The sequence below is a fragment of the Rhinatrema bivittatum genome, chromosome 2, assembly GCF_901001135.1.
Source record: "Rhinatrema bivittatum chromosome 2, aRhiBiv1.1, whole genome shotgun sequence".
Lineage (NCBI taxonomy): Eukaryota > Metazoa > Chordata > Amphibia > Gymnophiona > Rhinatrematidae > Rhinatrema > Rhinatrema bivittatum.
This window is the reverse complement of record NC_042616.1, coordinates 811092965-811120714: the sequence shown is the minus strand read 5'-3', so window position 1 is coordinate 811120714 and position 27750 is coordinate 811092965. Positions and strand designations below refer to the sequence as shown.

The 27750-nt window shown below is 49.3% G+C and overlaps 1 protein-coding gene across 3 annotated transcripts in view; it reads left to right on the top strand.

Annotated features, from left to right (window-relative positions):
- The window catches only part of LOC115085798 (unconventional myosin-XV-like), a 124806-nt gene that overhangs the window by 48524 nt on the left and 48532 nt on the right, over nt 1-27750 (top strand). For 2 of the 3 annotated variants that reach the window (XM_029592221.1, XM_029592224.1), the window contains exons 7-12: nt 773-864; nt 9231-9361; nt 11922-12016; nt 12603-12680; nt 13021-13117; nt 26094-26257. In XM_029592221.1, coding sequence (XP_029448081.1) covers nt 773-864; nt 9231-9361; nt 11922-12016; nt 12603-12680; nt 13021-13117; nt 26094-26257 — 657 coding nt within the window. The remainder of the gene's footprint in view (nt 1-772; nt 865-9230; nt 9362-11921; nt 12017-12602; nt 12681-13020; nt 13118-26093; nt 26258-27750) is intronic. The other variant, XM_029592222.1, reaches the window with a different exon arrangement.

Here is a 27750-nt window from a genome sequence, read left to right as displayed (position 1 = left end):
TCCGGTTTAGCACTGGGAAGTCAGCCGCAGGTTTGGGGGGGGGGGGGGAGATTGCTCTCTCTCTTTTGAATAGTGCAGCAGCAGGAGCTCTGCCTCCCTTCCCCATCGTCCTCTTAACCCGCCTCCCTCCCCGCAGGGTTTCTGGCAGCCCAGGAGCAGGGCGCGGCTCAGCCTCCCTCCCTGCCCCCTCCTGGCAAGCAGGCAGACTCTGCCATGCGATGCAGCGGCGCGCCAGGGAAACCCCGAAACTGAAACGCATGGCCTCCGGGGCTGCGCCAGGTGCAAAGAGGTCAGGGACGCACGTTCCCCGAAGCCGAGAGGGAAAAATCAAAAGACTTCCCATCGCGGCAGGAGCAGGAAAAGCTTCGTATTATAGTCCCGGGGAAAACTAGAGACACAGCGGCAAAATCTGGGGGACCCTGTCAACAGGCCAGAGATGAAACCTGAGCAGGGACGATACGGACCAGCACCAGAACCTGAGAGCTGCCCCCTCCCCCCCCCCCCTGGACCTTTACTTCCCTTATTATCGTTTTGTAGTTTTTCCCCTTCGTTTCCTATCCTCTTCTTTAAATCGTTCTGCGCGTTACTTTGGCCCCCGCGCGGGTAAAACTGCACATAAAGCCCTCCGATTCCGAATCGGCGCGTCTCCCGATAAATCCCGCAGCAGCAGCGGCTGCGGTTTCCCGTCACTGCGACCCGATAACGCCCGAGGGGGGGAAAAGGCCAAAGAGAGAGAGGGGAGGCTTAAATCTCTCTCTCTTTCCGAATCCAGATGTGCCGGGACAGGCGATGCGAGCAGGAGCTGCAGCTGGAGGCTTACTGCCAGATACTCAAGCAGCTCACCTATACCTGCAGCTCCAAGAGGTAAGAGAGAGCCGCGCCGGGAGAAGGGGGGTGGAGGGGAGAGGGGGAGGAGAGGCAGAGTATCCCAGAGGTCCAGGGAGAGCCAGCCAGGTGATTGTGGCGGGTGTATTCGGCAGGACAGTGGATGAAGTTGCCTGTAACTTTGCCACTCACCGGCTTCTTCGATATTGGAGATTACAAGAAATCCCTTGCAGGCCAGCAGCGGCCCAGTTATCTCCCCCCTCTAGCGCCTCCTCTCCTCCCCCCCCCCCTCCCCCGAGTTAAGGAAAAATATGTCTGGACCTCAGCAGCCCGATCCCCTCCTTCTCTGCTTAAAAACATGAGGTGCCACCCCCCAGTGACCCCCACCAAAGTCTCCCAGTACTCCCATGAGAGGCAGAGAAGTGTTAAGCCAGGGGGGCACGCCGCTCTTTAAAAATGTTCTGCCAGATGCCCTCCCCCACCCCTCCCTCCCATCCCCCTCCCTCCCTGCCGAAAGCCACAATCATGCATGGTAGAAACACTCCTGGAGAGTCCCTTACCCTTCCACTCCAGAAATAACCACCACCCAGGCCCGCTGCAAGGGTATTAGGGTTCCCGGCTGAACCCTGCCGTCCCCCTCCCCCCACACTATTCAGAATTATGCCTTTATAATAACAGATTGTACAGGAACAAGAGCAGGTAAAGTCCGGTCTTCTGAGGTAAGAATGTAACCTCTAACCTGTATATTACTATACGCACATGCAGTGCTGTAAAACCCTGCAAATTGAAGAAGCAAAATCGACCCTTGCGGTTGGTCTTAGGTCTATCGTAATGTGTGTTGGGCGTGGGCCTGGCCCTCAACAAGCCACAAGGAAAATGAATTGCAATTTCAAGATAGCAAATCTCCCATAGCAAACCCGCGCCAACTGCCAGCACTCAACCACTAACAGCCCGACTTATGAAAAGGCAGCCCTGCAATTATTACACCAGGCCCTAAAACACCAATACACCTCCTATTAGGAAACCAGAAAAAGCCAAGCTTAAGATCCTGACACATAAAACCAAATGGTCCATCCCGTCTGCCCAGCAAGTTTCTTAAGGTAGTAACTGCCGTTCCATGCAGGCTACCCCCAAACCTTATGTTAAGGGTAGTAATATTCACAATTGAAACCAAGCAACTGTGAAAACCTGCCATATCAACATTACTGCTAGCAACATTTTTATAGGGTGAGCTGTCTTCTGATAATTCATACAGTGCTGCTGCTTGAACGTGCTTTGCTTTTGGACTTGGCCACAGAAGCAGTCCTGTGCTTTTTTCATAATGTCTGCTCATCAGTACCTTGGAGAGGAAAAGTCGGGGCCCAGTGTTATCTGCTCATCTGAATCCAATTCCCCCTGCCGTTGAAGCCAGGCTATGTATGCAGGGCAACAATGGAAAAATAGAAGCATTACAACTCCTCATAAACATCAAACAATAAAATCAGGAAATGTAATTCAAAGAATACAAAGACATGGGTAATTACTGGGTAATACTTTTAAAATGAATAAGAGGAAATATTTTTTACTCAATGTATAATTAAGCTCTGGAATTCGTTGCCAGAGGATGTGGTGAAAGCTGTTAGTGTAGCTGCATTTAAAAAAGGTTTGCACAAGTTCCTGGAGGAAAAGTCCATAAACCATTAAGGTAGATTTGCAGAAATCCACTGCTTATTCTTGGGATAATCAGCTTGGAATCTCTCTACCCCTTGGGATCCTGCCAGGTACTTGTGACCTGGCTTAGCCATTCTTGGAAACAGGATACTGGGCTTGATGGACCCTTGGTCTGACCCAGTATGGCAAGCCTTATGTTCTTATGCTCTCTCCCAGACAGTCAGACATGCTTTCTCAAACACAGACAGACAGTCATACTCTAACACATAGACATGCTCTGACACACACACACAGTAACATTGTAATGACGGCAGAAAAGGACCAGATGGGCCATCCAGTCTGCCCAGCAAGCTTCTTATGGTAGTAACTGCCGCTCCTTGCGGTTATCCCCAAGCCTTATGATAACCCACAAAAATGTACTGCTGGCAACATCTTTATTGGGTGATGAGCCTTTTTGAAAATTCAGATAGTGCTGCTTGACTTGCTTTATTTTATTTAAAAATCGTATACCGCTTTTACAAAAATAATATTTGATCAAAACGGTTCACAAGTGAAACAAACATAATTTAAAAAAACAATAAAATAAATAAAATCTAAAAATAACCAATCAACAACAATTATCAACTCAAAAGACTTTAACATAAGTGCCATAATAAACCGCAATCAAAAGTTAGGTAAACCGAGGGAGGGAGGGAGGGAAGGAGGCCTTAGAAGCAGTCCTGAGCAAAGCACGTCCAGCAGCACTGTCCGAATTATCAAGGAGGCTCGTCGCCCAGTAAAAATGTTGCCAGCAGAGACAGACACACTCTGTCTCCCTCACTTCCTCCCCTCCTCCCTTTAGCCCCCGCGGCAGGCGGGACTCTTCTTCTTTCATGAGACCGTGGGGGGCCGATTCCTGCACCTGGAGGGGAGGGGGCTGTTGTTGCTGCATCTCCTACGAGCAAACGCCATGATGGCCAGGGGCCGATGCCGCCACTTGCTGCAACGGCCTGGGGAAAGAGCCGTGCTTGCCACACTTCTGCCCGAGACTACACAGCCTTAACTTCGTCCCACCCGCACGAAGCCCCAACTTCCTCTTCCGGGCTGTGTGGGTGAGAAGAAGGAAAGGCCATGCAGTTCTCACATAGAAGAAACAGAGAAATGAAGGTAGAAAAGGACCAAGTGATCCACCCAGTCTGCCCTGCAAGCTTATGCCAGTCTCTGCCGCACTGTGCAGGTTACCCCCGTGCTTATCAGTTTCCCAGACCCTAAAGGTCAGGGCCCTCGGATGCAGTCTGAATCCAATTTCCCTTAACCCTTCCCATGGAAGCAGACAGCAATGATGGAGCCACATCAAATGTATCAGGCTTAGTGATGAAGGGAAGTAACAGCCGCATCAGCAAGTTACCCCCATGTTTATTTGTTCCCCAGACCATAAAAGTTGGGGGCCTCATTGGTTGCTGTGTAAATCCAATTCCCCTTTTCCCACTGTAGGGAGGTGATGGGGCATCCAGCACCTCCCACCACCGAGTTTGAAGCAGAGATCAATGATGGAGCTGCATTAGCAGTATCAAGGCTTACTGGTTAAGGGCAGTAACAGCCACACCAGCAAGATACCCCCATGCACTCTTTTCTTCATTCCCATCCTCTTACCTTTAGGGATTCACAGTGTTTATCCCACGCCCCTTTGCCTTCGCTCTTTTCGACTTCTTTACCTTTTCCAGTGGGGCACGTCAGGCATTCACCACCCTCTCCGTGAAGAAATATTTCCTGATGTTCGTTCTGAGTCGTCCTCCCTGGAGTTTCATTTTTGTGACCCCTAGTTCTATTGATTTTCTTTCCATCGGAAAAGGTTTGTCATGGATTGTGCATCATTAAAACCTTTCAGGTATCTAAAGGTCTGTCTCATATCTCCCCTGCACCTCCTCTCTTCCAGGGTGAACATATTCAGATCCTTCAGCCTCTCCTCATAAGTCTTCCAATGCTGACCCCTCAATATTTTGGACCACGTCTATGCTGTCTTTATCCTTTTTTAGATACGGGCACCAGTACTGAACACAGTACTCCAGGTGAGGCCTCACCAAGGACCTGTACAAGGGGATCATCACCTCCTTTTTCTTACTGGTTATTCCTCTCTCTATGCAGCCCAGTGTTCTTCTGGCTTTAGCTATCGCCTTGTCACATTGCTTCACTACCATCATCAGAAACTATCACACCAAGGTGCCCCTCTCCCAGTCCGTGCATAGCAGCCCTTCACCCTCCATCACATAAAGCTCATTTGGATTGCCGCACCCCAGATGCAGAACTCTGCACTTCTTGGCATTGAATCTCAGCTGCCATATCTTCGACCACCGTTCAAGCTTCCTCAAATCCTGTCTCATTCTCTCTACTCCTTCCGGTATGTCCACTCTGTGGCAGATCTTAGTGTCATCTGCAAATAGACAAACTTTACCTTCTATTCCTTCCGCAATGTTGCTCACAAAGATATTGAACAGAATCAGACCCAACACCGATCCTTGTGGCACTCCACTTAACACCGTTCTCTCACAAAACCTTTGCTGAAATCCAAGTAGATGACATCGAGTGCTCTTCCTCGATCCAATTCTGTAGTCACCCAATCAAAAAAAGTCAATCAGATATTGTCTGACAGGATCTTCCCCTGCTGCCTCAGGCCCAGCAATCCTCCTGACTGTAGATAGTTCCCTATCCTTTCCTTCAGCAGAGTCTCCATTAAATTTCCCACCACCGAGTTGAGGCCAACTGGCCTGTAGTTTCCAGCCTCCTCTCTGCTCCCACTCTTATGATGTGGGACCACCACCAGTCCCGTTTCCAGGGATCTATTGAACAGGTCACACAGCGGACCCATCAGGACATCTCTGAGCTCCCTCGGTATCCTGGGATGAACCTCATCAGGCCCCATGGATTTGCCCACTTTCAGTTTCCCCAGCTCTTCCCATATATTATCTTCTGTAGATGGAGTTTCATCTACTCCACTCCCCTCCAGTTTCTTGTTAACTAGCGATGGTCCTTCTCCAGGGTCCTCTTTAGTGAACACTGAACTGAAGTATTCGTTTAATATTTCTGCCTTTTCTTCGTCTCTCTCCACACATTGATCCATTTCACTATACCAGTTTGGACCTTTCTCCTTTCTCTGATGTATCTGAAAAATGTTTTCTTACCTCTCTTTACCTCTTTGGCAATCCTTTCTTCTGCCTGATTTTTTGCTTTCTTGATTACTTTCTTCGTCTCCCTCAGTTTCACCAGATATTCGTCCCTGAGTTCCTCTTTTTAGGATTCTTTATAATTCTTGAACGCTGTTCTTTTTGCTTTTATTTTATCAAGCACCTCCTTAGAGAACCAGATCGGTTTCTTATTTCTCTTGCTTTTGTTTACTTTTCTAACATACAGATTTGTTGCCTTTGTAATTGTTCCTTTCAGTTTGTTCCACTGTTGCTCCACCTCTCTCATTTTCTCCCAGTCTTCTAGTTCTACCTCCAGGTACTTCCCCATTTCAACAAAGTCCATATTTTTGAAATTCAAAACTCGAGTCTTTGTGTGACTTCTCCCGTATCTTATTTGTTATATCAAACCATACCGCCTGATGATCCCTGGTGCTGAGGTGGGCACCCACCCGGACATTAGAGACATTATCTCCGTTAGTGAGCACTCGGTCGAGTACAACTCCCTCCCTCGTGGGTTCCATTTCCATTTGTCTGAGCAGAGCTCCTTGCAGGGCATCCACTATCTCTCTACTTCTCATAGATTCAGCAGAAGAGATTCTCCAGTCTACGTCCATCCGGCAAACTAAAATCTCCAACAAGCAACACTTCTCCCTTCTTTCCCACCTTCTGGATGTCATCGACCAGATCTCTGTCTAGTTCTTCCGTCTGAGTCGGAGCCCTGACAGCACTCCAGTAAAAATGTATGCTCCATCATCTTTTCTTAGGAGGACCCATAATGTTTCTTCTCTCCCCAACATCCCTTGCAGTTCAGTTGCTTGGATATTGTTTTAGACATAAAGAGCTACTCCTCCCCCTTTTCCATCCTCTCTGTCCTTCCTTAACAAGTTGTAGCCCGGTATGGCCGTATCCCAATCATGAGATTCCGTGAACCACGTCTCCATGGCAGCAACAATGTCCAAGTCCGCCTCCACCATTAGGGCCTGCAGGTCTGGGATTTTATTGCCCAAACTGCGAGCATTTGTGTTCATAGCTTTGCAATTTGTCTCTCTTGATTTGTTGCACTTCCTAGTCACATTTTCTGCTTATTTGAACTGATTGATTTTATTTTCTCCTCCCACTTCTTGTATTGCTTGGGGTGACATGCCAATTTCATTAGCCATCTCCTGCCACCCCCATTCTTTAGTTGAAATGTCTGAGAATATATGATCTGAATTTCTCACTTAGCATCCTCCTTCCTGCTACAGACAAATGTAGACCATCCTTACCATAAAGCCTTTTACTGCTCCATACACGACCCCTGCCTCCAATGTATCCAAAACCACTTTCTGTGCCCCAGGCTTTGAGTCAGGAGTTGGATTTATCTATATGGCATAGCTTCTCTTTTCCCTTTCCATGAACAGGTAATACTTCTGAAAAGGCAAGAGTCTTTGCAGTGTGTGTTATCATCTTGCCTAGATTTTGGAAATCTTTCTGTACTTCATGGATACCATTTCTATTGAGGTCATCGGTCCCCGGATGGATGATAACACTGATATCAAAGTTCCTACTTTCTTCCTCAATGACTTTGACAATCTGGTTTGCATTTCTACTGGCTGAGGATCCTGGAAGGCATTGAACTCTTGTGTCACCATCAAAATGTGCTCCCAAATTGGACCCTCTGATGACTGAGTCTCCCAGCAGAAGCAGCTTTCTTTATGACATTTGATTCTGTTGAAAGGCTTTTGGGTGCATTGGGTGACTTCACTTTTAGAGATCACTGCAAAATCTATTGCTGAGGTTTCTTCATTCTCCAAGGCAGTAAAAGCATTTTGTAGGGGTAACAGTGGGAAGAGTGGGTGTCTATTCATCACAGGCCTTATTCTGCCAGAGCCTGCTGTTATCCATTTGTTCCTGGGTTTTGTATCCTGGATGTCTGACATCTCTGTGGGAGTGGGGGTTGATGCACAGGATGCTGCAAAGTTGGGGAAGGTGGGTGTCTTGTTCTACTGAAGCCCACTGAAAACCATTTTTTCCTGGGTTTCTGAAACCTCTGAGGGAGATGGGCGAGAGATACTGGATGGTTCAAGGAAGGGGAGGTTAATCGAATCCTGGACATATCCTCCCTTAGATGAAGCAGCTCCATTTTAATTGCAGACAGCTGAAGGCAAAAGGGGCAACCGTTGATTCTCCAAATGATAGGACATAAGCACCACAACTGTTGCATTGAATGAAAGACATTTTGTTAAATTATCACTAATTCCTTGCCAGCATCACTAATTATCACTAATTCACTGATCTTGCCACCACCCTGCCTCCTCCTATCACTCCTCACCCTGTCTCCCCTACACTCCCAGTAATAATCACCACCCTGCCCCCTCCTATCACTCCTCACCCTGTCTCCCCTACACTCCCAGTAATAATCACCACCCTGCCCCCTCCTATCACTCCTCACCCTGTCTCCCCCTACACTCCCAGTAATAATCACCACCCTGCCCCCTCCTATCACTCCTCACCCTGTCTCCCCCTACACTCCCAGTAATAATCACCACCCTGCCCCCTCCTATCACTCCTCACCCTGTCTCCCCCTACACTCCCAATAATAAACACCACCCTGCCCCCTCCTATCACTCCTCACCCTGTCTCCCCCCTACACTCCCAGTAATAAACACCACCCTGCCCCCTCCTATCACTCCTCACCCTGTCTCCCCCTACACTCCCAGTAATAAACACCACCCTGCCCCCTCCTATCACTCCTCACCCTGTCTCCCCCTACACTCCCAGTAATAAACACCACCCTGCCCCCTCCTATCACTCCTCACCCTGTCTCCCCCTACACTCCCAGTAATAATCACCACCCTGCCCCCTCCTATCACTCCTCACCCTTTTCCCCCCCGAAACCCTCAGCAATAATTACCACCGTGCCCCCTCCTATCATTCCTCACCCCGTTTCCTTTACATCCTAAGGGGCAATTTTGAGATTACCCCTAGGACTGCAGGTGCATTGTACTCACAGGGCCTGCAAGCTGATTTGTCTCATTGCAGTGGTCGGGCAACCTCAGTTAAAGCTACATTCTTGTGGCTCCCCTTGAGATGAAGAGGGACATAGCTGCTTCATGTGGTGGAGGCTACTACCACTTGTCAGCCAGTATTATAGAGGTGCATATTTCAGAAGCATTTGGCCGGATAAGCTCGCCTAAATGAATAGTTGGGCCCTTATCTGGGTAAATTCTAGCTGGATAACTTATTATCCAGATAGGTTAGGGGCATTCTGGGTGGGGGCGTAATGGGGAGGAGTTGAGGTAGCCGGATAAGTTATCCAGCGAGCTATAAGATAGCTGAATATATGGGCTACGTTTATCCAGCTAACTAGCCCAACTGAAGCAGCAGTTGAATTTGGACCTCATAAGAATTACCTTTCTCTATATCTCCCTGCACCGCCTTTCCCTGGCTTTCACTAATTGCTCGAGGGCCAGATCCATCCTCTTCTGGGCAGTGCTTCCTTCTAAAGGTGCAGGAGAGGAATGCCCTGAAGACAAGGCGCAGGAGATCCTGAAAACCCCTCGGGGGGGCCCTGCTTCAGTTCCTTCTCTCTTGTTCCCCCTTCTCCCCTTACAGTGACAGATATTACCGCGCCTGGCAGTTACTCTACACGATGTCGGCTTACTGCTCCTGCCCCGACTCCCTGCAGGGCACCGTCAGGCAGTACCTGAGGACCGTCGGCGCGCATGGCAACGCCAGCTTAGCAGGTAGGACGTCCTCAGCCGTAACGGCCACGGTAAGAACTGCATGACGTAGCTGAAGAACGGGGCTCCCCCCACAAGCTCTGTGCCCTGAGGGCAGGCTAAGTCGGTCCTGGTTTTCCCCAGTGCATCCTGAGACTCGCAGTTCCAGTTTTTTGTAAGGCGGGAGGACCTTAAATGTCACGGCTGTGAGTCGCCGTGCAAACCTACCAGGCCCACGCCAACCTATGGCAGACTCGCCCTCGGCTGGGACCGAGCTGGGCTTCCAGCCGTAGCAGCCCCATTCTCCGCAGGTCGAGCCTTTGGATTCCAGGGGCCAGCAGGACGTAGGCGAATGTCCCAAAGGGCAGCTGGAAAGAGAAAGTCCACGGCTGGGCTGAGGTCAGGGTAGGCAGCAATCAGGCAGTTACCAGATATAGGCTGAGGGTCAGGGAAGGCAGCGAGTAAGGCCCAGTCGGGCTCCGTGGCAGAGGTCAGTAACAGGCAGCAAGCAGGAGAGTGGCCAGAGACCATAGCAAAAGTCAGAGGCAGGCAGCAGGCAAGAGAGTAGTCCGAGTCTGTAGCAAGGGGAATACCAGGAGAGCAAGCAGACAAGGGACTGGGAATGGAGCAGGCAGGGAGCAGGAACGAGGCAAGGCAGGAGCAAGGCTGGAGCAAGGCAGGAACAGGAACGTAGGATCAGGAACATGGCAACACACACTGCAGAAAGCAGGAGGACCTGTTGCTGAGGCAAGGGCGGGGGTTTGAATACTCAGCCACGCTGACGTATCAAGGGGCGCCCTCCGGAGAGTTTCCTGCTGTGGGGCCTCGACAGTGGGGGAAGGTGCGCGCGCACCGATGGTGATGGCGCAGCGCGACGGAGGAGACCTGCGATGGCGGCATCAGTTCCTCAAGTGAATTCCAGCAGCATCTTTAGGGTCCAGTGTCACAGCGGGTAAGGACAACAGGTTGTGGGCCTCCCCGTGACCTGGTGAAACGTTATGCTTATATCCGATCTTGTAAACAAGTGAAACCAAGTCCGGCTCAGCCTGTGCCTTCTGACACGGAGCTTGTTGGCAAGCCCTACCCTGAACACCTCTTGGGCACTCTCCGATGAAGCAGAAAACATTTCTATTCTGTTTCCCGCACAGTTTGGGACATCTGCCTTCCTCAAATTCTAGTTCAGGTACAGGAGCCTCCTGTGACTTGGCCCTGCTTCTTTCCATTGAAATCAGCACTACAAGTACCAGAATGCACTGGGAGGGAGTTATCGGAAAGCCAGGACGGACCCAAAGTCTCCCTGCAGGAACCAGATGATGCGGCAGCTCCGCAGCGAAGGAGCAAAGGGCTCTGACAAGAGGCTGAGGGGGCAGAACCTGGAGAAATGTTAGGAAACGGGGCAGCTGCATGGGGCAGCGGGGACAAGACACAGGCTAAACGCGCAGGATCCTTAACAGTGGCACAGTGAATGGAAATCCAGACAGAAACTGGCATCGCACCAGGAGTGAATCTGAGCAGAATGCCATCGGACTCTCTTTTCCTGAGAAATGATATCCTTTATGTAATCTCATCTTTTCACATCTGTGCACTCTCGCGAAACACCAGGAGCTCACTTGGAGGAACCTGCCTTCTCCACTGCTGACTTATTCTAAGGAAAAACATGAGCAAGGCACATTTTCGGCTTAAATAACAGGATTTCCTGAGGAGTGGATGAAGCGAGTGAAGCCCACTCTGGCCTGTACTTATATCTGGGAACTCTCTGGATTTCACCCTGAGACTCATGTATTTTAGTTAAATCTCCTGATTCCCAGAGACATCTGTGAAATCTCTGGACATCATTCTCTCCCCTACTGTTCCCTGCAGGCTGCCAGGGAGGAGGAAGAAACAACAGGAGGGGAGGTGCTGGATTAAAGAGCAAGAGTAGCTTTTTTCTGCTCTGACCACGCCAACCTCAGCCCCTCCCCTCCTGTTCCTTGCTCGACAGAAGGGGAGGGGCTGGATCAGTTTGCAGAGTGGATCTTCTCTGTCTGCTACAGCTTCAGCCTTCACCCCATCCCTCCACCTCCTGTTCCCTGCACGCTGCCTGGGAGGGGCTGAAGTAGAAAGCAGAGGGCTGTTCTCTGCTGAATGAGATTTATAGCAGGAGCCCTGGGAGTGCGCTGGGGTCAGAGAGGGGGAAAGTGGAAATGCACTAAGGTCAGGGAAGGACAAGAGTGCTGGGATCACTCATGGAAGAAAGGGATGAGTTTGAGGGGAGACAGAGAGAGAATGTTCTTATGTAATGTGTGTGTGAGAGAGAGTGTGGCAGGGTGTGGAAGTGTGAAAGCTAGAAGTTGAAGTTAAATCTCCTCCCCTCCACACTCCACACCAGATCACAGGGTGAACACAACTCAGAAGTTCCTGGGTATGTCCGTGGTGCTCCGATAGCATATGAAGGGCATGCTGGTTTTGAAAACCAAGTCCACCCCACAGCATCGGGTCTCTGCTTCTGCTTGTACACCAGCAGCTGCCCGCTGGCCAACATGTGGTAGAAAGCTTCCTGCCAACTTCACCCTGAACCCTCTTTCTTCTTTCTCTGCTGTCCCAGCAGTGGCCAAGGCTTGCTATCAGCAACTGGAGAGAACCAGGAAGATTGGAGGCCGCAGCCATTACCCTTCTCCTATGGAGGTCAAGGCCCTGTTGGTAAGAGGTCAAGGTCAAACGAGCCCCAGGGCCACCGTGCTCTGCTTCCTAGTCTCTGTCCTGAAGCAGTTATCTGCATGGTGCTTGGATGGATGAGTCCCAGCCATCCCCCCCTCCTGTGATGTTGTAATCGATTAATCCTCCTGGAGGACCTCCCCCAGCCCACCCCTCACAGTGTTGCAATGGGTTAATCTGTTTTCTGGAAGATTCCCTGCAACATCTCCTATTGGAGTTGCAATGAGTTAATCCAAAAGCTGAAAGCTCCCTTCCCTCCTCACCCCCCCCCCCCCCACATGGTACTGTGTTGGGCTGATCCCGCTCCTGGACGTTCTTCCCCCCCGTTGGTGCTGCGATGGGTTAATCCGTCGCTCAGTGCTGTTGGAGTGGTTTGTGGTGGCATCAGTCCTCGGCGATTCCTAGAACTGAAACACATCGCAGGGCCGGCACTACACACGTTTCCAGCGTAAGACTTGGGTTTTCCTGACTAAGCTGTGTGGTAAGAGAGGCCCACCTTCTCTCACTTCATAGCATTAATGCCAGAGGAATGATCTTCTGCCCCTTCCATCAGTGTCTCTGTTTTCTGCAGACAGGCCGGAGTCAGAGGTGGATCTTTGTGAATATCCCCGGAGGCTCCAGACAGGCTCTGCGGGTTAATATGGGGACGGTAAGTGCGCAAAACTGGAAGAACCCGAGTGGCTGTCGGGGAACGGGTAGTGGGAGTGGGCAAGAAGCAGGTGCTTCTGTGTCTGTCTATGGGCAGACCTCACCCGTATTTACTGGACCTGTAAATGAGGTGGAAGCGGCAGGAAGGGGAGGAGAGGAGAGGAGGATGGAAGATGGGTGCATTGGTCTTTGCATGCATTTCTTCGTGTGTGCACGTGTAGTTTTGCACAGAATATGTGATAAGGCTGTCACAAGTTTGTGTGTCTGTGTGTGCCTTTGTGCATGTAGGCGCACCGCTGTCCGCACATCTGAAGTCCCTGCTCTGATCTCCTTTCCTCCAGACCCTTGGCGATGTCATCTTCAGTTTGTGCACGAGGCTCGGGGTCAGTGCAAAGGAGCGCATGTCTGCGTACGGGATCACTTGGGCCGAGGATGAAGGTTGGTGCAGCTTACGAAACAAAAAAGAAAAGTCTTTTCAACAGAGAGATCATTTATTTAATGCAAAATTTACGGCCTCAAATTTTTCCCCCGTAACTTTTGGTCCTGAACCTCAACTCTGCACTGTTAAATACCTACAGTACCTGAATGCAATCTGCTTTGAAGTGCCTGAAAGGCAAAATATTACATAAATTATGAAGAAGGAAAGGAAATAAGAAAGCTGAGGAATGGTCCATAGTTTTGGCAGCTAAGACTTCTGGTACAGTTGGGTTTCTGGAATATTTGCAGGTTGGATGACAACAAAGGTGAAAAACGTCATCAATACCTTTCACCAGAGTGAGGTCAGTCTTCTGCCTAGCTAAACACTGGGTACGCACGCCGTGCACACATTTAAAACAGGATATCCAGAGTCTGGGAAAAAGCCGGAGGAGAGCAGCAGGAATGCTGAGGAACCGCTGAAGGACTTAGGTTTCGATTATACACCTCGAACAGTCAACACAGTCAGGTCCATCCGGCTGCAGGAGCATTTCAACGCAGACCAACAAAAAAAACAAGTTCGCTTACCATAAACCGTATTTTCTGTAGAGAGCAGGATGGATTAGCCATGACCTGTGGGTGACATCATCAGGCAGCACTGGATGGATCTGTCTCTCCAAGCTTGTAGAGCTTTGAGCTCTACTGAGCATGTGTGGGAGTTCCCAGGTGGGCATTGCCTCAGAGCCTCCTTAGTCCATGTCAAAGCTAGTAGGAATAAAGTTTACTTCCAAGGAGGAGGGTGGCCATCTCATGGCTATTTCATCTTGCTATTTACAGAAAGCTCTGTTTATGGTAAACACACTTGCATTTTTCCATTGATAAGCAGGGCTGAACTTAGCCATGATCTGTGGGGAATCCTAAGCTGAGGATTGCAGTGGAGCATTTACTAGTAAGGAACCCAGACTCCACCGTGAAGTGCAGCCTATTTCTGGAATACCTAGTTCAAGAACTGCCCAACCACACTGTCCAAAAACATCAGGCTATCCAGGCAGTAATGTGATGTGAAAGTATACACCGAGGACCAGGTGGCAGCCTTACAAATATCTTCAAGGGGCACCTCCTAGAAATGCATCATTGCTCTAATCTGATGAGAACATAAGAAATTGCCATACTGGGTCAGACCAAGGGTCCATCAAGCCCAGCATCCTGTTTCCAACAGTGGCCAATCCAGGCCATAAGTACCTGGCAAGTACCCAAAAACTAAGTATATCCCACGCTACTGATGCTAGTAATAGCAGTGGCTATTTTCTAAATCAACTTGATTAATAGCAGGTAATGGACTTCTCCTCCAAGAACTTATCCAAACCTTTTTTAAACCCAGCTACACTAACTACACTAACCACATCCTCTGGCAACAAATTCCAGAGTTTAATTGTGCGTTGAGTGAAAAAGAACTTTCTCTGATTAGTTTTAAATGTGCTACTTGCTAACTTCATGGAGTGCCCCCTAGTCCTTCTATTATCTGAAAGAGTAAATAACTGTTTCACATTAACCCGTTCTAGACCTCTCATGATTTTAAACACCTCTATCATATCCCCCCTCAGTTGTCTCTTCTCCAAGCTGAAAAGTCCTAACCTCTTTAGTCTTTCCTCATAGGGGAGCAGGCCAGAGGAGAACTCAAACTGGATTGGAGAGATCTAGACCAGCTGCAGCATAGCAATGTTGTATTCAGCTCATAATCCAGTTCGATAAGGTCCTTTTAGTCACGGCTATGACAAGTCTGTTTGGATCATAAGAGATAAACATCTGTGACATTTTCCTGTGGGCTGAGTACGACGCTTATAATATGCGAGAGCCCTTTTGCAGTCCAATGTGTGAAGAGCCTTCTCTCTGTCATGAGCATGAGGTTGAGGAAAGAAAGTGAGCAGTATAATTGACTGGTTTATATGGAAAGCAGATACTTTTGGCAAGAACTTGGGGTGTGTGCAGAGTACCACTTTAGCATGGAAGAATTGAAGGTACAGTGGAAAATGTGCCAAAGCTTGGTGTTCACTAACGCGATGTGTGGATGTGATTGCTACCAGGAAAACCAACTTTCCAAGTGAGATACTTAAGACATGCAGATTCAAGAGGCTCAAATGGGTACTGCATTGTGTCGGGGAGAACTACATTGAGGACTCGGGGTACCAGAGGTTTGTGAACTGGTGGATGCATCTGCAAGAGGCTTCATGAACCTGGAAACGAGCGGATGCATAGAAACAGGCGCACTATTTACTGGGTAATAGTAAGTGCAATGGTGCTGAGGTGCACTCACACTGACATTGTTGCAATGCCAGATTGTGATAAAAAATGGAGGTACATCAACAGATATGTTGGCTCTCAAATAAAGGAATCTAGGTTGTGAGGTGCACATCAGTTCAAATATCTATTTCATTTGAAAGGCTAACTACCGGAAGTATATCTTCTGTCGGGTCAGGCAAAGCCAAAGGTGTTAAGGCTGCGCTCAACATCCAGCTGTGAGATTGAGAGATTGAAGGGCCGAGTCAAGAAGATGGCCCTTCTCCTAGGATAGGAGATGAACGGGAGGCCTTGTGGACAGTTGTTCGAGAAATGCATAGCACGAATGTCTGGGCCATGCCAGTGTGATCAGAATTATGGTGGCTCAGTCCTGCACAAGCTTCTGTACAGATCTCACTGTAAGTGGTATAGGAGGAAAAGCATCCATGAGGCCTGTGCCCCAGGATAGCAGAAAGGTATCGTGTGTCTTGCATAGTGCGCTGGGTAATGTCAAGCAGAATTGATTTCATTTCTAGAGATCGATTCAAGGTTGACTCCCAAAGCTGGAACAGACAATTGTCTATGGATGGTTGTAATGACCACTCGTGAGGATGGAAGACTCTGCTGAGGTGATGCACCAGAGTATTTTCTATACCGGGCAAGTAAAGTAGCTTGTAGAGTGGCTTCAATTTCCATTGCCCACTGCCATATGAGAAGGGTCTCCTGGCAAAGGATCTAGGATCTGGTGCCTCCTTGCTTGTTCACATAAAACTTGGCAACTTAATTGCCCATTGAACCATGATGATTTTCCCTCGGTGGAGATGGGTAAAGGCCCACAGAGCATTGTGCATTGCTTACCCTTCTAGAAGGTCGATCTGAGGCCAGCACTCCTGAGCAGACCAAAACCTTGCGTTCTCTAGGGACCAATGTGAGCTCCCCAGCCCAGAGTTGAGCAATGTGTCACCAGCCTAACCTGATAAGGAATAGATTGGAAGGGTGCTCCTGTCGGCTGTAACCACCAAAGTATTTCCAACGTATTTATTTATTTAAAAGCATTTATTACCCACCCCCTCCAGAGTTCGGGGCAGGACACAATAAAACATGCATAAAAAAGAAGAGAATTACAACAAGCAAGCAATAAAGCAAGACAAAAGTCTACTAGAAAGAAAGCAGAAATGGAATAAAGGCTAATGCTAACAGTGGCAGAGAAATATGCTTCAGCAAATAGGTGCATTTTGAGGGCCTTTTAAAAAAATAACTTTAGACCACTCTTAAGTCACAGGGAGAAAGGAAGGGAATTCCAGAGGGTAGGATCATGTATGGAGAAGGAGCGCTCACGTTTAAAGGCTGACCGGGTGGCTTTTGGAGGAAGGATATCGAGCAGAAATGGACTCGATGAATGGAGAATCCGGGTAGAGGTAGGAATACACAGAATGGAACTGATCCATGGTGATTTGACAATATGAAAGAAGTTGTGAGTAGAAGTAGCAATTTTATATTTTCTACGTGTGAAGATAGATAACCACATGTAACTGGTGTTAAAGTTTAAGAAAAAAAATAAAAACTAGTAGCCTCTGAGTCTGGTGACTCACAAGGCTCTGCAGGGGTTGATTAAGATGTAATTTAAATAGAAGAGAAACTGTGCTTGTGACCAGAGAAATGTAAAAGAAATCAAAGATATTTCCTCTGTTGTTGCATTTTTTAAATTTCTGTCTATTTAATCTAGCCAGTGTTTTTAGACTCCTGGCTAGTATGGATTGAGATAACTGTGTTTGTAATTTATAGAAGAAAGGGCTGCTATGTGCAGGAGCTGTTCTTAGCTACAGATTTAATCTGGGGTGCCATAGAGAGAGTGGCATCCTGAATGACACCAAGATTGCGCACAGAAGAAGAAATGGGGGATAGTGTCACCCAGAACTTGAGTGAACTCAAGGACAGTAAATAGAGGATGACGACCTAGACCAAGGATATTGGGCTTCATCTCTGGAGTGAGATGGAAGGATGTATTGAGGGACTGCAGGAGCTGATTCAATTGAGCACGTGGTCCCCAGTGAAGACGTCGCATGGGTAAGCATATGAGTGGGACCACATGGACTGCCGCTGCTAGGTGTCCCCAAAAACACTGGAAGCTGGCATGCTGTGAGGGTCGAGGAGGTTGGCAATATGGTTAATGTGGTCACTCTGTCCACAGGGAGGAACGCCCTTCCCTGCCCCGAGTCTCTGAGCGCCCCAGTGAATTGTAGGCGCTGAGTGGGCACTAGAGTCGATTTCTCAAAGTTTATGAGGAACCTGGCTGCTAGATCTCATCAGAGACTGATTTCTGACGGGGATGCTAGACACCATTTGTCCAAGCATGGAAATATATGAATTCCCTGGCGATATAACGGGGCCAATACTACTGCAAGGCATTTTGTGAAGACTTGGGGAGCAGCCGAAAGTCCAAATGGGAGAACTTTGTACTGGTAGTGTGCCATTTCCATCCGGAAGCAAAGGTAACTTCAAAAAGAAGGTACGTGCACATAGGTACGCTTGAGATCCAGAGAACACATCCAATCTCCCGGTAGAATGAAGGGGAGAATGGTGCCCAACGAGGTCATCTTGAATTTCTTCCAACAAAGTTGCTGATTAAGATCCTGGAGGTCCAGAATGGGGCATTGGCCTCCACACTTCTTGGGAATTAAGAAATACTGGGAGTAAAATCCCAAACACGCTGTGAGGAAGGTACTTCTTGTACGGCTTTTCGGGCCAATAATTGCCGGATCTCCAGACATAACTGGGGAAGGTGTGTGGGGTCAGATGGCAGAACAGTGGAATAAGGAAACACTGGTTGACATTTGAAAATGAGACAGTATCCTTGCTGAACAATTTTCAGGACCCACTTGTCCTGGGATATTTGGTGCCAGAGAAATGATTGAATTCTGCTCCTCACCGGATGGAGCGTAGCAGGTACTGGTTAGATCAAAACCTGTGACCTGATTTTGTTTATGGTTATTGCTGTGTTTTCTGTTCTCTTGGATGGCCTCTTGCTGGCAAGTTTGAGACTCGTGACACTGGATAGGAAGAGGAGTCAGGCAGAGCTATTGTTAGGAGCGATAAGACCTCGTGGGGTCATAAGGATGTTTATAAGAGAAGTGTGATCTTCTGCCAGAGGGATGCGGTTCTGGAGCTGTGGACAATGACCGAACAGCCACACTCTGTTCTTTAATCTGCAAAATAGTTTCCTGCAATTTTTCTCCTAAAAGATTATCGCCAAGGCAGGGCAAGTTGGCTAATTTTTCATGTACATCTTCTCGAATGCTGCTCACTCTTAACCATGCCATGCGGCGAGCTCCTATGGAGACAGCCATCGCATGAGCCGTAGTATTGTTGCAACCGTCGCTGCCCGACGTCTCCACTACAGCCATCTTATCGCTTTGTTGACTCCCTCTTTGTCTGTTGGAAGTTTGGCTGCCACGGTGGCACCCTGCCATTCTTCGGCGTCCCCGGACCGCCTGGATACTGCACACCGCCATGGTTCCCAGCAGCCTAAGGGTGTGCGCGCGGCATGGCCCCGACTGAAGTACCAGCAGTGGCATGAACCTCAGGGGCGTCCCCCTGAGATGACGTCATCCGCACCGGATATTTAAGGTCTCTGAAATCGCTAACGAATCGAGTTAGCAAAGGTTTACCGGACAAGGGTTACTCTACCTAAGCTACTCTGCCTCCTCGGACTTACCAGGGGTACCCGCTCCTCGGGGGCCTCGCTTTCTCTTTGCTTTTCAGATCGCAATCTGGAACCGGTACTCGCTCCTCAATGGCTCTCGTTCCTGGACTTGCTACTGAACACCACTTCTGCCAGGAAGTCTTCACTACCTTCAAATTCAGAGAGTTACTCTCTCTCTCTCAGAGCGTTCCCTGGAACCAGGTACTCGCTCCTTGAGGGCCTACCTCATTCCAGCCTCTGGGCTGCTTCTAAGAGACTATTGTGTGAATGTTACCATCAAGGTTCTGTTCCTGAACTCTGCATACCCTGCCTACTCACTATATTGAGTTTCTCTACAGCTCAGTTATCATAGAAACATAGAAATGACGGCAGAAGAAGACCAAACGGCCCATCCAGTCTGCCCAGCAAGTTTCGCACTTTTTTTTTTTTCTCCAGAATCGCTGTTCCAGAATCTGAGGGACTACAGCCCAGCCGGGCAATTCAGCTCACTACTGCCACCTCTGGTGGTTCCATATACTGTCTAATAAAAGAACTGGTGTGTGTCTGTCTCCTAACTCTGAGCCTGACCGGTGGTCCCTCTCCGGATCTTCCCCCGGGGGCGTGGTCATCTGCTACCAGCCCAAGGATCCACCCACAACTACCACAAACACTAACAAGTATCGAGGGACTAATAGACAAAAGGTGGCAAATGACTTCCACTAAGTTAAAAAAGAGTGCAGAAGAGATTTGCTTGCCAGACTCTGAGCAAAGGATTTCAGTTTCTTGACACAATCATAAGTGCATTGGAACATATAGAACTGGTGTTGAGTGATATGCACTGTGAGCATAATACCCTAAAAACCTTCTTGCAGAAGTCATCCAGTATGCAATGGTCCTTACCCAGTGGGGTGCTGGAATAAAGGCGGGTCTTTTTAGCCTTCTTAAGTGCGGGCTGTACAACCAGCGTTGTGGGGGAGCTGCACCAGGCCGTAGCTTGGTGACTTCTTTATATCAAACTTTAAGTCCAACTTTCGTGCAGCGGTGACACCAGAGTGAAGTGTTTCCCACATTTTCATCAGCAGCATGTCTAGTACTGCATGCATAGGTAAGGCTGATGTTTCCAAAGGGCAGCCCAAAATTATGAGAATGCCCATAACTTCCACTCTAGGGTCAGGGACCTTACGCACTGCAACATTAAGCGCCGTACCCATCTTCTCCATACACTTAGAATGAGTAAGGTCTTCCGGTGACGAGGTGTGATCTGGCACGCCTGGAGGCAAGTGGGAAAGAATACCCATGGAGATGCCTTGGGACTCCCCTGAAGATGGACACTAGACCACGAAAGTGAGGCTAGACTAGAGGGCTCTTCAATCTGGGGGGAGCTGAAACTGGTGGAGGTTGATTGCCTGATGATAATCGCAAGTGTCCTGAGGATAAGAAAGTAGGTCATGGCAGTGCACCTGGCATCACTCTTTGTGGTGAGAAGGGCAGAATGGGATAGGCTGGTGGGTAAGTCCTTAGCAGAGGCTGGAGGGACTGCTCTGGTTCTGGAATGAAGGAGGAGAAGAAACTGTTAACAGTGTCAGTGATCTGCTCCATTTCTTGTTGCAACCTCTGGGCTGGTGTCAATGGAGGGGCATCCTCTTTGGAGACCAGCATAGGCTCTCGTTCTCCTCTGTGAGGTAAATCAGAGACCAGAAGAATTATTGAACAATGGATCTGGAGACTGCAAAAGCAAACCTTGGGCTAGCAACTGGCAAGGCACTAGTGATAGGAGGTGGGAGCTGGTGTGAATCTTCTGGCACAGAGATACCAGAGGCTGTATGGAGCTGGGTAGGCAAAGCCACTGTCAATATTTCTTGGGCATAATGCTCTCCTGGTTGTACTAACAGCACGGGAAATTAAATAGGGTGTACAGAGAATTTTGAGTTCCAGGAAGTGGCATAGTAATGAGACTGTGGAGATAGATGTGTAGCCTCATCTGATTTAATCGGGAGGATATCTGACTCCTTTTGTACTGTATACGTTGACGATATTGCTGATTGCACCAATGATTGTACCTTCGAATCCCCATGCTTTGACACTTCATGGGTCGATGAGGGTCAATGCGCCAAGCACTTCCTTGCTTTATGCACCAGGTACTTCGAGGTGTTGCAGTCCAATGGTTTTGTTGCACCTTGTAATGATGTACATCGTGTCGGGCATTTCAATGCACTGTGCGCAGTACGCTCCGATGCGCCGTGCGTCCCGATGGGCCATGCATCAGATGCTTCAATTTCTCAGACACATCTTTTAAGGGTACACTTTTTAACCAATGCTACATCGTGCCCTTTTTCTTCTTAGCCAGTACTGGTGTAGAATACACCGAGTGCATCAATGAGTCTCAGTGCTTAGCCTTGGTAGGCAGTTTGACCGATCGAGTAAGGACGCTTACTACGTGACGGACCTGGGGTTTCCTAGTCTGGGTCAACGCGGTGAGACGAAGCTATGGACAAAGATTTATTGTGGTGGCTTCCAGAAGAACGAGAGTGACTTCTGGAAGCAAACCTGCTCTTACTTGGGATCAGCGAGAGCTCAGGGACATTCTTCCACAAGCCGCGCAGTGGGCTGGTCATGATCCAGGCCAAGGAAAATGTAATATCGGTCACGTCCATCCATTATGGACATAACCTGGCCACAGAAACAGGGCACTAAGGATCTTTCTAGCAGCCACTTTTGAGAATGTTCAAGGCAACGATTCAGAATTGGTTTTCTTTTTTTTAAGCGAAAAGTGCTGCTGTGGGTTGCTGTAAGCAGCAAGCTTTTTACAATTTGAGAAATTTAGTGAGAGGTTTGTAACCTATCATTAAAATCATCCATTGTGCCTGAAGACTGGAGAATAGCAAATGTAACCCCAATATTTAAAAAGGGCTCCAGGGGTGATCCGGGAAACTACAGACCGGTTAGCCTGACTTCAGTGCCAGGAAAAATAGTGGAAAGTGTTCTAAACATCAAAATCACAGAACATATAAAAAGACATGGTTTAATGGAACAAAGTCAGCATGGCTTTACCCAGGGCAAGTCTTGCCTCACAAATCTGCTTCACTTTTTTGAAGGGGTTAATAAACATGTGGATAAAGGTGAACCGGTAGATATAGTATACTTGGATTTTCAGAAGGCGTTTGACAAAGTTCCTCATGAGAGGCTTCTAGGAAAAGTAAAAAGTCATGGGATAGGTGGCGATGTCCTTTCGTGGATTGCAAACTGGTTAAAAGATAGGAAACAGAGAGTAGGATTAAATGGGCAATTTTCTCAGTGGAAGGGAGTGGACAGTGCAGTGCCTCAGGGATCTGTATTGGGACCCTTACTGTTCAATATATTTATAAATGATCTGGAAAGAAATACGACGAGTGAGGTAATCAAATTTGCAGATGATACAAAATTGTTCAGAGTAGTTAAATCACAAGCAGATTGTGATAAATTGCAGGAAGACCTTGTGAGACTGGAAAATTGGGATTCCAAATGGCAGATGAGATTTGTTATGCCTGTCAGTCACAGACGGCTGCGACCTCATGTTCACCTCTTTTTTTCCCTGCACTGTCAATCCTGCACTGTCAGCCAGCGTCGACCTCCCTGGCGTCCCTGGGACGGCGTGAGCAATGCCGACCACCATCTTGGATATGGAATCACCTAGGCGCGTGCGCATGGGCCTCCTTTTGTACACTTCATGGCGGGAACCTCGGGGGCGTTCCCTCCGGATGACGTCAGCCCTGCCTTCGTACTTAAGCTGATCGGCCTTCTCCTTCTACGAGTTAGCAAGGAGTTTCCCCGTTGCTGAATCCACTCTACGATTGGACTTCCTGTTCCAGTTCCGCCTTGGGTCCTGTCGCTCTGGGTACCCGCTCCTCGGGGGACCTTCTGCGTTCCTGGCTATCTGCTCCTCGGAAGGCCTTCCTGCCTTGGGATTCTACCTGATCCACTACTTCGGAGCTACCTTTGGGACTTCCTTTGTGAGTACCTGCTTCTGACTACAACATACTGCTTACTGGAACTCTCTACGGCGTGCCACGGGCCACTACCATTCCTCTACAGTAAGCTTCTGCAGCACTACCTGATCTTCAGGTTCTACCGCTACCATCAGCCACCTCCTTCGGGCTACCTGCACCTCAGTCACATCATCACCTGATCAGACTCCTCGGTGTGCCCCGCGCTGTGGGCCACTACCGGATCTGCATCTCTGAGGTATTCCTATTGGCCTGAAGGAACATCCTGGCTTACCCCGCTCCGCGGGCCACTACCGGACCTACGACATCAGCGGTATCCTCCGGGAATACCCGCTACTCTGAACTGTGTTATTGCCTCCCATTCTGCGGGCTCTGCCTTTCCTTCCTTACAATAAAGTCTCTCCATACAGCTGTGTCCTGCACTCCTGAGGCCCTGCCTACTGATGGTGAGGCCCACAGGGCTCCTCCCTGTGGGCGGAGTCATCTCTCATCTCGGCCCAGGTTTCATATTCCTACTAAAACATAACAAGATTTAATGTGGATAAATGCAAGGTGATGCATATAGGGAAAAATAACCCATTCATTAGTTACAGAATGTTAGGTTCCATATTAGGAGCTACTACCCAAGAAAGAGATCTAGGCTTCCTAATGGATAACACATTGAAATCGTCAGTTCAGTGTGCTGCGGCAGTCAAAAAAGCAAACAGAATGTTGGGAATTTTTAGAAAGGGAATGGTGAATAAAACAGAAAATGTCATAATGCCTCTGTATCGCTCCATGGTGAGACCGCACCTTGAATACTATGTACAATTATGGTCGCTGCATCTCAAAAAAGATATAATTGCAATGGAGAAGGTACAGAGAAAGGTGACCAAAATGATAAAGGGGATGGAACAGCTCCCCTATGAGGAAAGGCTAAAGAGGTTAGGACTCTTCAGCTTGGAGAAGAGACGGCTGAGGGGGGATATGATAGAGGTGTTTAAAATCATGAGAGGTCTAGAACGGGTAGATGTGAATCGGTTATTTACTCTTTCGGATAACAGAAGGACTAGGGGGCACTCCTTGAAGTTAGCATGTGGCACATTTAAAACTAATCAGAGAAAGTTCTTTTTCACTCAGCGCACAATTAAACTCTGGAATTTATTGCCAGGAGATGTGGTTAGTGCAGTTAGTGTAGCTGGACTTAAAAAAGGTTTGGATAAGTTCTTTGAGGAGAAGTCTATTACCTGTTATTAATTAAGTTGACTTAGAAAGTAGCCACTGCTATTATTAGCATCAGTAGCATGGGATAGGTATAATTTTTGGGTACTTGCCAGGTTCTTATGGCCTGGATTGGCCACTGTTGGAAACAGGATCCTGGGCTTGATGCACCCTTGGGCTGACCCAGTATGGCATGTTCTTATGAGAGACAGAATGACCGTCCGTGCAAAGCGCGGACAAAAACAGACTGAGTAGACTTCTGAGGGAATACCTACGCGGGAACTCCCGCACATGCTCAGTAGAGGTCAAAGCTTTACTAGCTTGGAGAGACAAGTCTTGTTTGATGCCACTATCCACACAGCATGACTAATTCATCCTGCTTATCAACGGAAAACAAGGAACCTAAAGAGGAAAGAGAGCGAGAACAATCATTAGTCAAGCCATCTTCATCTTTACCATGTGTTATGAGTCTAGAAAATTCAACAGTGCTCACTGCCAGGTAAGTGCAAGGGCAAAGAGGACCATGAAACTCACAAAAAGTAGAGTTGCAGGAAGGCTGAAAGTCCAGGCTGAGGCTTAAAAAGGCGCATAATGAAATCATCACTCCAGAGAAAAGTTAGGGTGCAGGCTGTCCTTTGGAGTTAATAGAAAGAACATTGACATACAAGAAGATTTTTCCTATTTGGCTTAAAGGAGAGAAGGATGAGGGATGATGTGATAACAGCGTTCGGATACGTGGAAGAGGTTTAGTGATGGGATTGGTCTTCCTCCATCTTCGCTGTGCAAAGGACAGAAAGACCCAGGCTAAAACTACTACCAGGGTCATTCAGGTCAGACCTCAGAGAGAGCTTTCTGGGATCAGCTCCGTGGCAAACACTGTGTGCTGCGAGGCAGGAAGCCAAGGTTCAATTCCAGGGCCAGCTGGGGATAATGTGGAGGCAGCACCTACAGCTTCTGGGGGAAAGGGAGTCCCAGTCATTGCTCACCCAGCTGGCCAGACTTGGGGGGTGCGTGCATGCCGCGCTCCGGAGGGAGCCACAACTAGGGCCCGCCTTATCCAAGGATCGTCACCGCAGTTACGGTGACTTGGGGGGGATGGTGGCGGAGACCGCAGCCGTGGCCCCCTAAGGCAGAGAAGGTGGAGGGAAAGAGAGGGATTCTCAGCCACTGCAGAACAGTGACACCTAGTGGCCACAGCGGGAGCCACAGCCTGTGACTCCTGGCCAAGGCTTTGCAAGGCGATGGCTGAGCTAGACAAGAGGACCGGGCATGTAATAAATATAGGAATAAACCCTGGGGAGATGGGAAGGAAGGCCCCATAGCACTGCAGCTCCACAGGATCTGGTTCTGAGGAGCAGGAGGAAATCTCCAGGCTCCAAGAGAGAAGGCGAGCCCTGGAAGGGAATGTGATCTCCATCCCCAGAGGGTCAGGCACACGTCTGTCCAGGATGGTTTAGGTCCAAAGGAGGATCCCAGGAGGTAGAGGATGAAGCATCTATCCTGATCTTTCTTGGATTCCAAGTATCAGTCTCCAAGTTTGGCCTGAAAACTAAGCTGCACAGCTTTTACATAGACCAAGGGTTCCCACACCTGTCCCAGCGAGCCCACAGTCAGTCAGCTCTTCAGGATATTCACAACAAATAAGAACAAGACATATTTGCATACATTAGAAACAAGGTCTATAGGAATGACTGCATATTGCTTGTAGAGATCCTGCAAACTCAACAGGTCCGGGGAAACCCTTCTCCTAGACTGATTTGCCCTGATTGACCTTGAAATCGCGTCACCTGCTGCTTGAGCATTTTCTTTTTTTTTTTTTTTTCTCTGTTGCCTTCCTCTGCTCTTCCTGGGGTTTCAGAGAGGCTGGGAAGCCCCTTGGGCCCCTCTCTGTACGTCCTGGACCTGCTGCAGGAGATGCAGGCCCTGGAGAGGACGCCCTGCAAGCTCTGGTTCTACCGGATACACTGGGAGTGGCCCCTGGAGCTCGGCAGCCGGCTCTGTGTGGAGATGCAGTATCATCAGGTGAGGACGTGAGGAGAGAGAGAGAGGGTGCCTGCCAGCCGGGAGCTTGGAGATTTTGCATATTCAGCCGCTGCCAGACTGCAGAGATAGCCGGATAACTTTGCTCAGATACTCAGCGGCAGGGCCACGCCACTGAGTATCCACGGCTAATTCGAAGTGAGCCGGGTGAGTGTGTTTGGCTACCTACGGAACTGCTTTCCTACAGTCCTAAAGTTATCTGGTTATCTTAGCCAGATAATGCTGGAAATCGTCACTTATCCGGCTAGCTGACTCTGCCCGGGAATACTCTCCCTCCCCCTCCGACTAACGTTTAGCTAGATAGAAAGTTAGCTGGATGAGTGCCAGCTGCTGAGTGTGGCCAGATATTTAATTGGTGCCATTCCGAACTTAGCCAGACAAATGGTGCAGAACATGGACCCCCATGACGCCTGGTTAATACTGACTGAGAGCACAATGCCCAGCTAGCAGCGGATGAAAGCGTGGCATCTGCCTCCTAGCAGCGGGAGAGAGCACGGCTCCCAGCTAGCAGCGGGTGAAAGCGTGGCACCTGCCTCCTAGCAGCGGGAGAGAGCACGGCTCCCAGCTAGCAGCGGGTGAAAGCGTGGCACCTGCCTCCTAGCAGCGGGAGAGAGCACGGCTCCCAGCTAGCAGTGGGTGAAAGCGTGGCACCTGCCTCCTAGCAGCGGGAGAGAGCACGGCTCCCAGCTAGCAGCGGGTGAAAGCGTGGCACCTGCCTCCTAGCAGTGGGAGAGAGCACGGCTCCCAGCTAGCAGCGGGTGAAAGCGTGGCACCTGCCTCCTAGCAGCGGGAGAGAGCACGGCTCCCAGCTAGCAGCGGGTGAAAGCGTGGCACCTGCCTCCTAGCAGCGGGAGAGAGCACGGCTCCCAGCTAGCAGTGGGTGAAAGCGTGGCACCTGCCTCCTAGCAGCGGGAGAGAGCACGGCTCCCAGCTAGCAGCGGGTGAAAGCGTGGCACCTGCCTCCTAGCAGCGGGAGAGAGCACGGCTCCCAGCTAGCAGCGGGTGAAAGCGTGGCACCTGCCTCCTAGCAGCGGGAGAGAGCACGGCTCCCAGCTAGCAGCAGATGAAAGCATGGCACCTGCCTCCTAGCAGCGGGAGAGAGCACGGCTCCCAGCTAGCAGCGGGTGAAAGCGTGGCACCTGCCTCCTAGCAGCGGGAGAGAGCATGGCTCCCAGCTAGCAGCGGGTGAAAGCGTGGCACCTGCCTCCTAGCAGCGGGAGAGAGCACGGCTCCCAGCTAGCAGTGGGTGAGCGTATGACTCCTGTCTAGTAATGGGTGACAGCACGGTTCCCAGGCCATTAGCAGATGAAAATGTGCCTCCAGGCTAGCAGCAGTTACGAGCAAGGCTCCTGCCTAGCAAAGGAAACGATTTGTGTGGTTCTCAGCAGGGGAGCGTGGCCCCCCAGATAGCAGCACGTGAGATCGTGGCTCCAGGTTAGCAGCGGGAGAGTATGTGGTTCCCAACTATTGGCAGG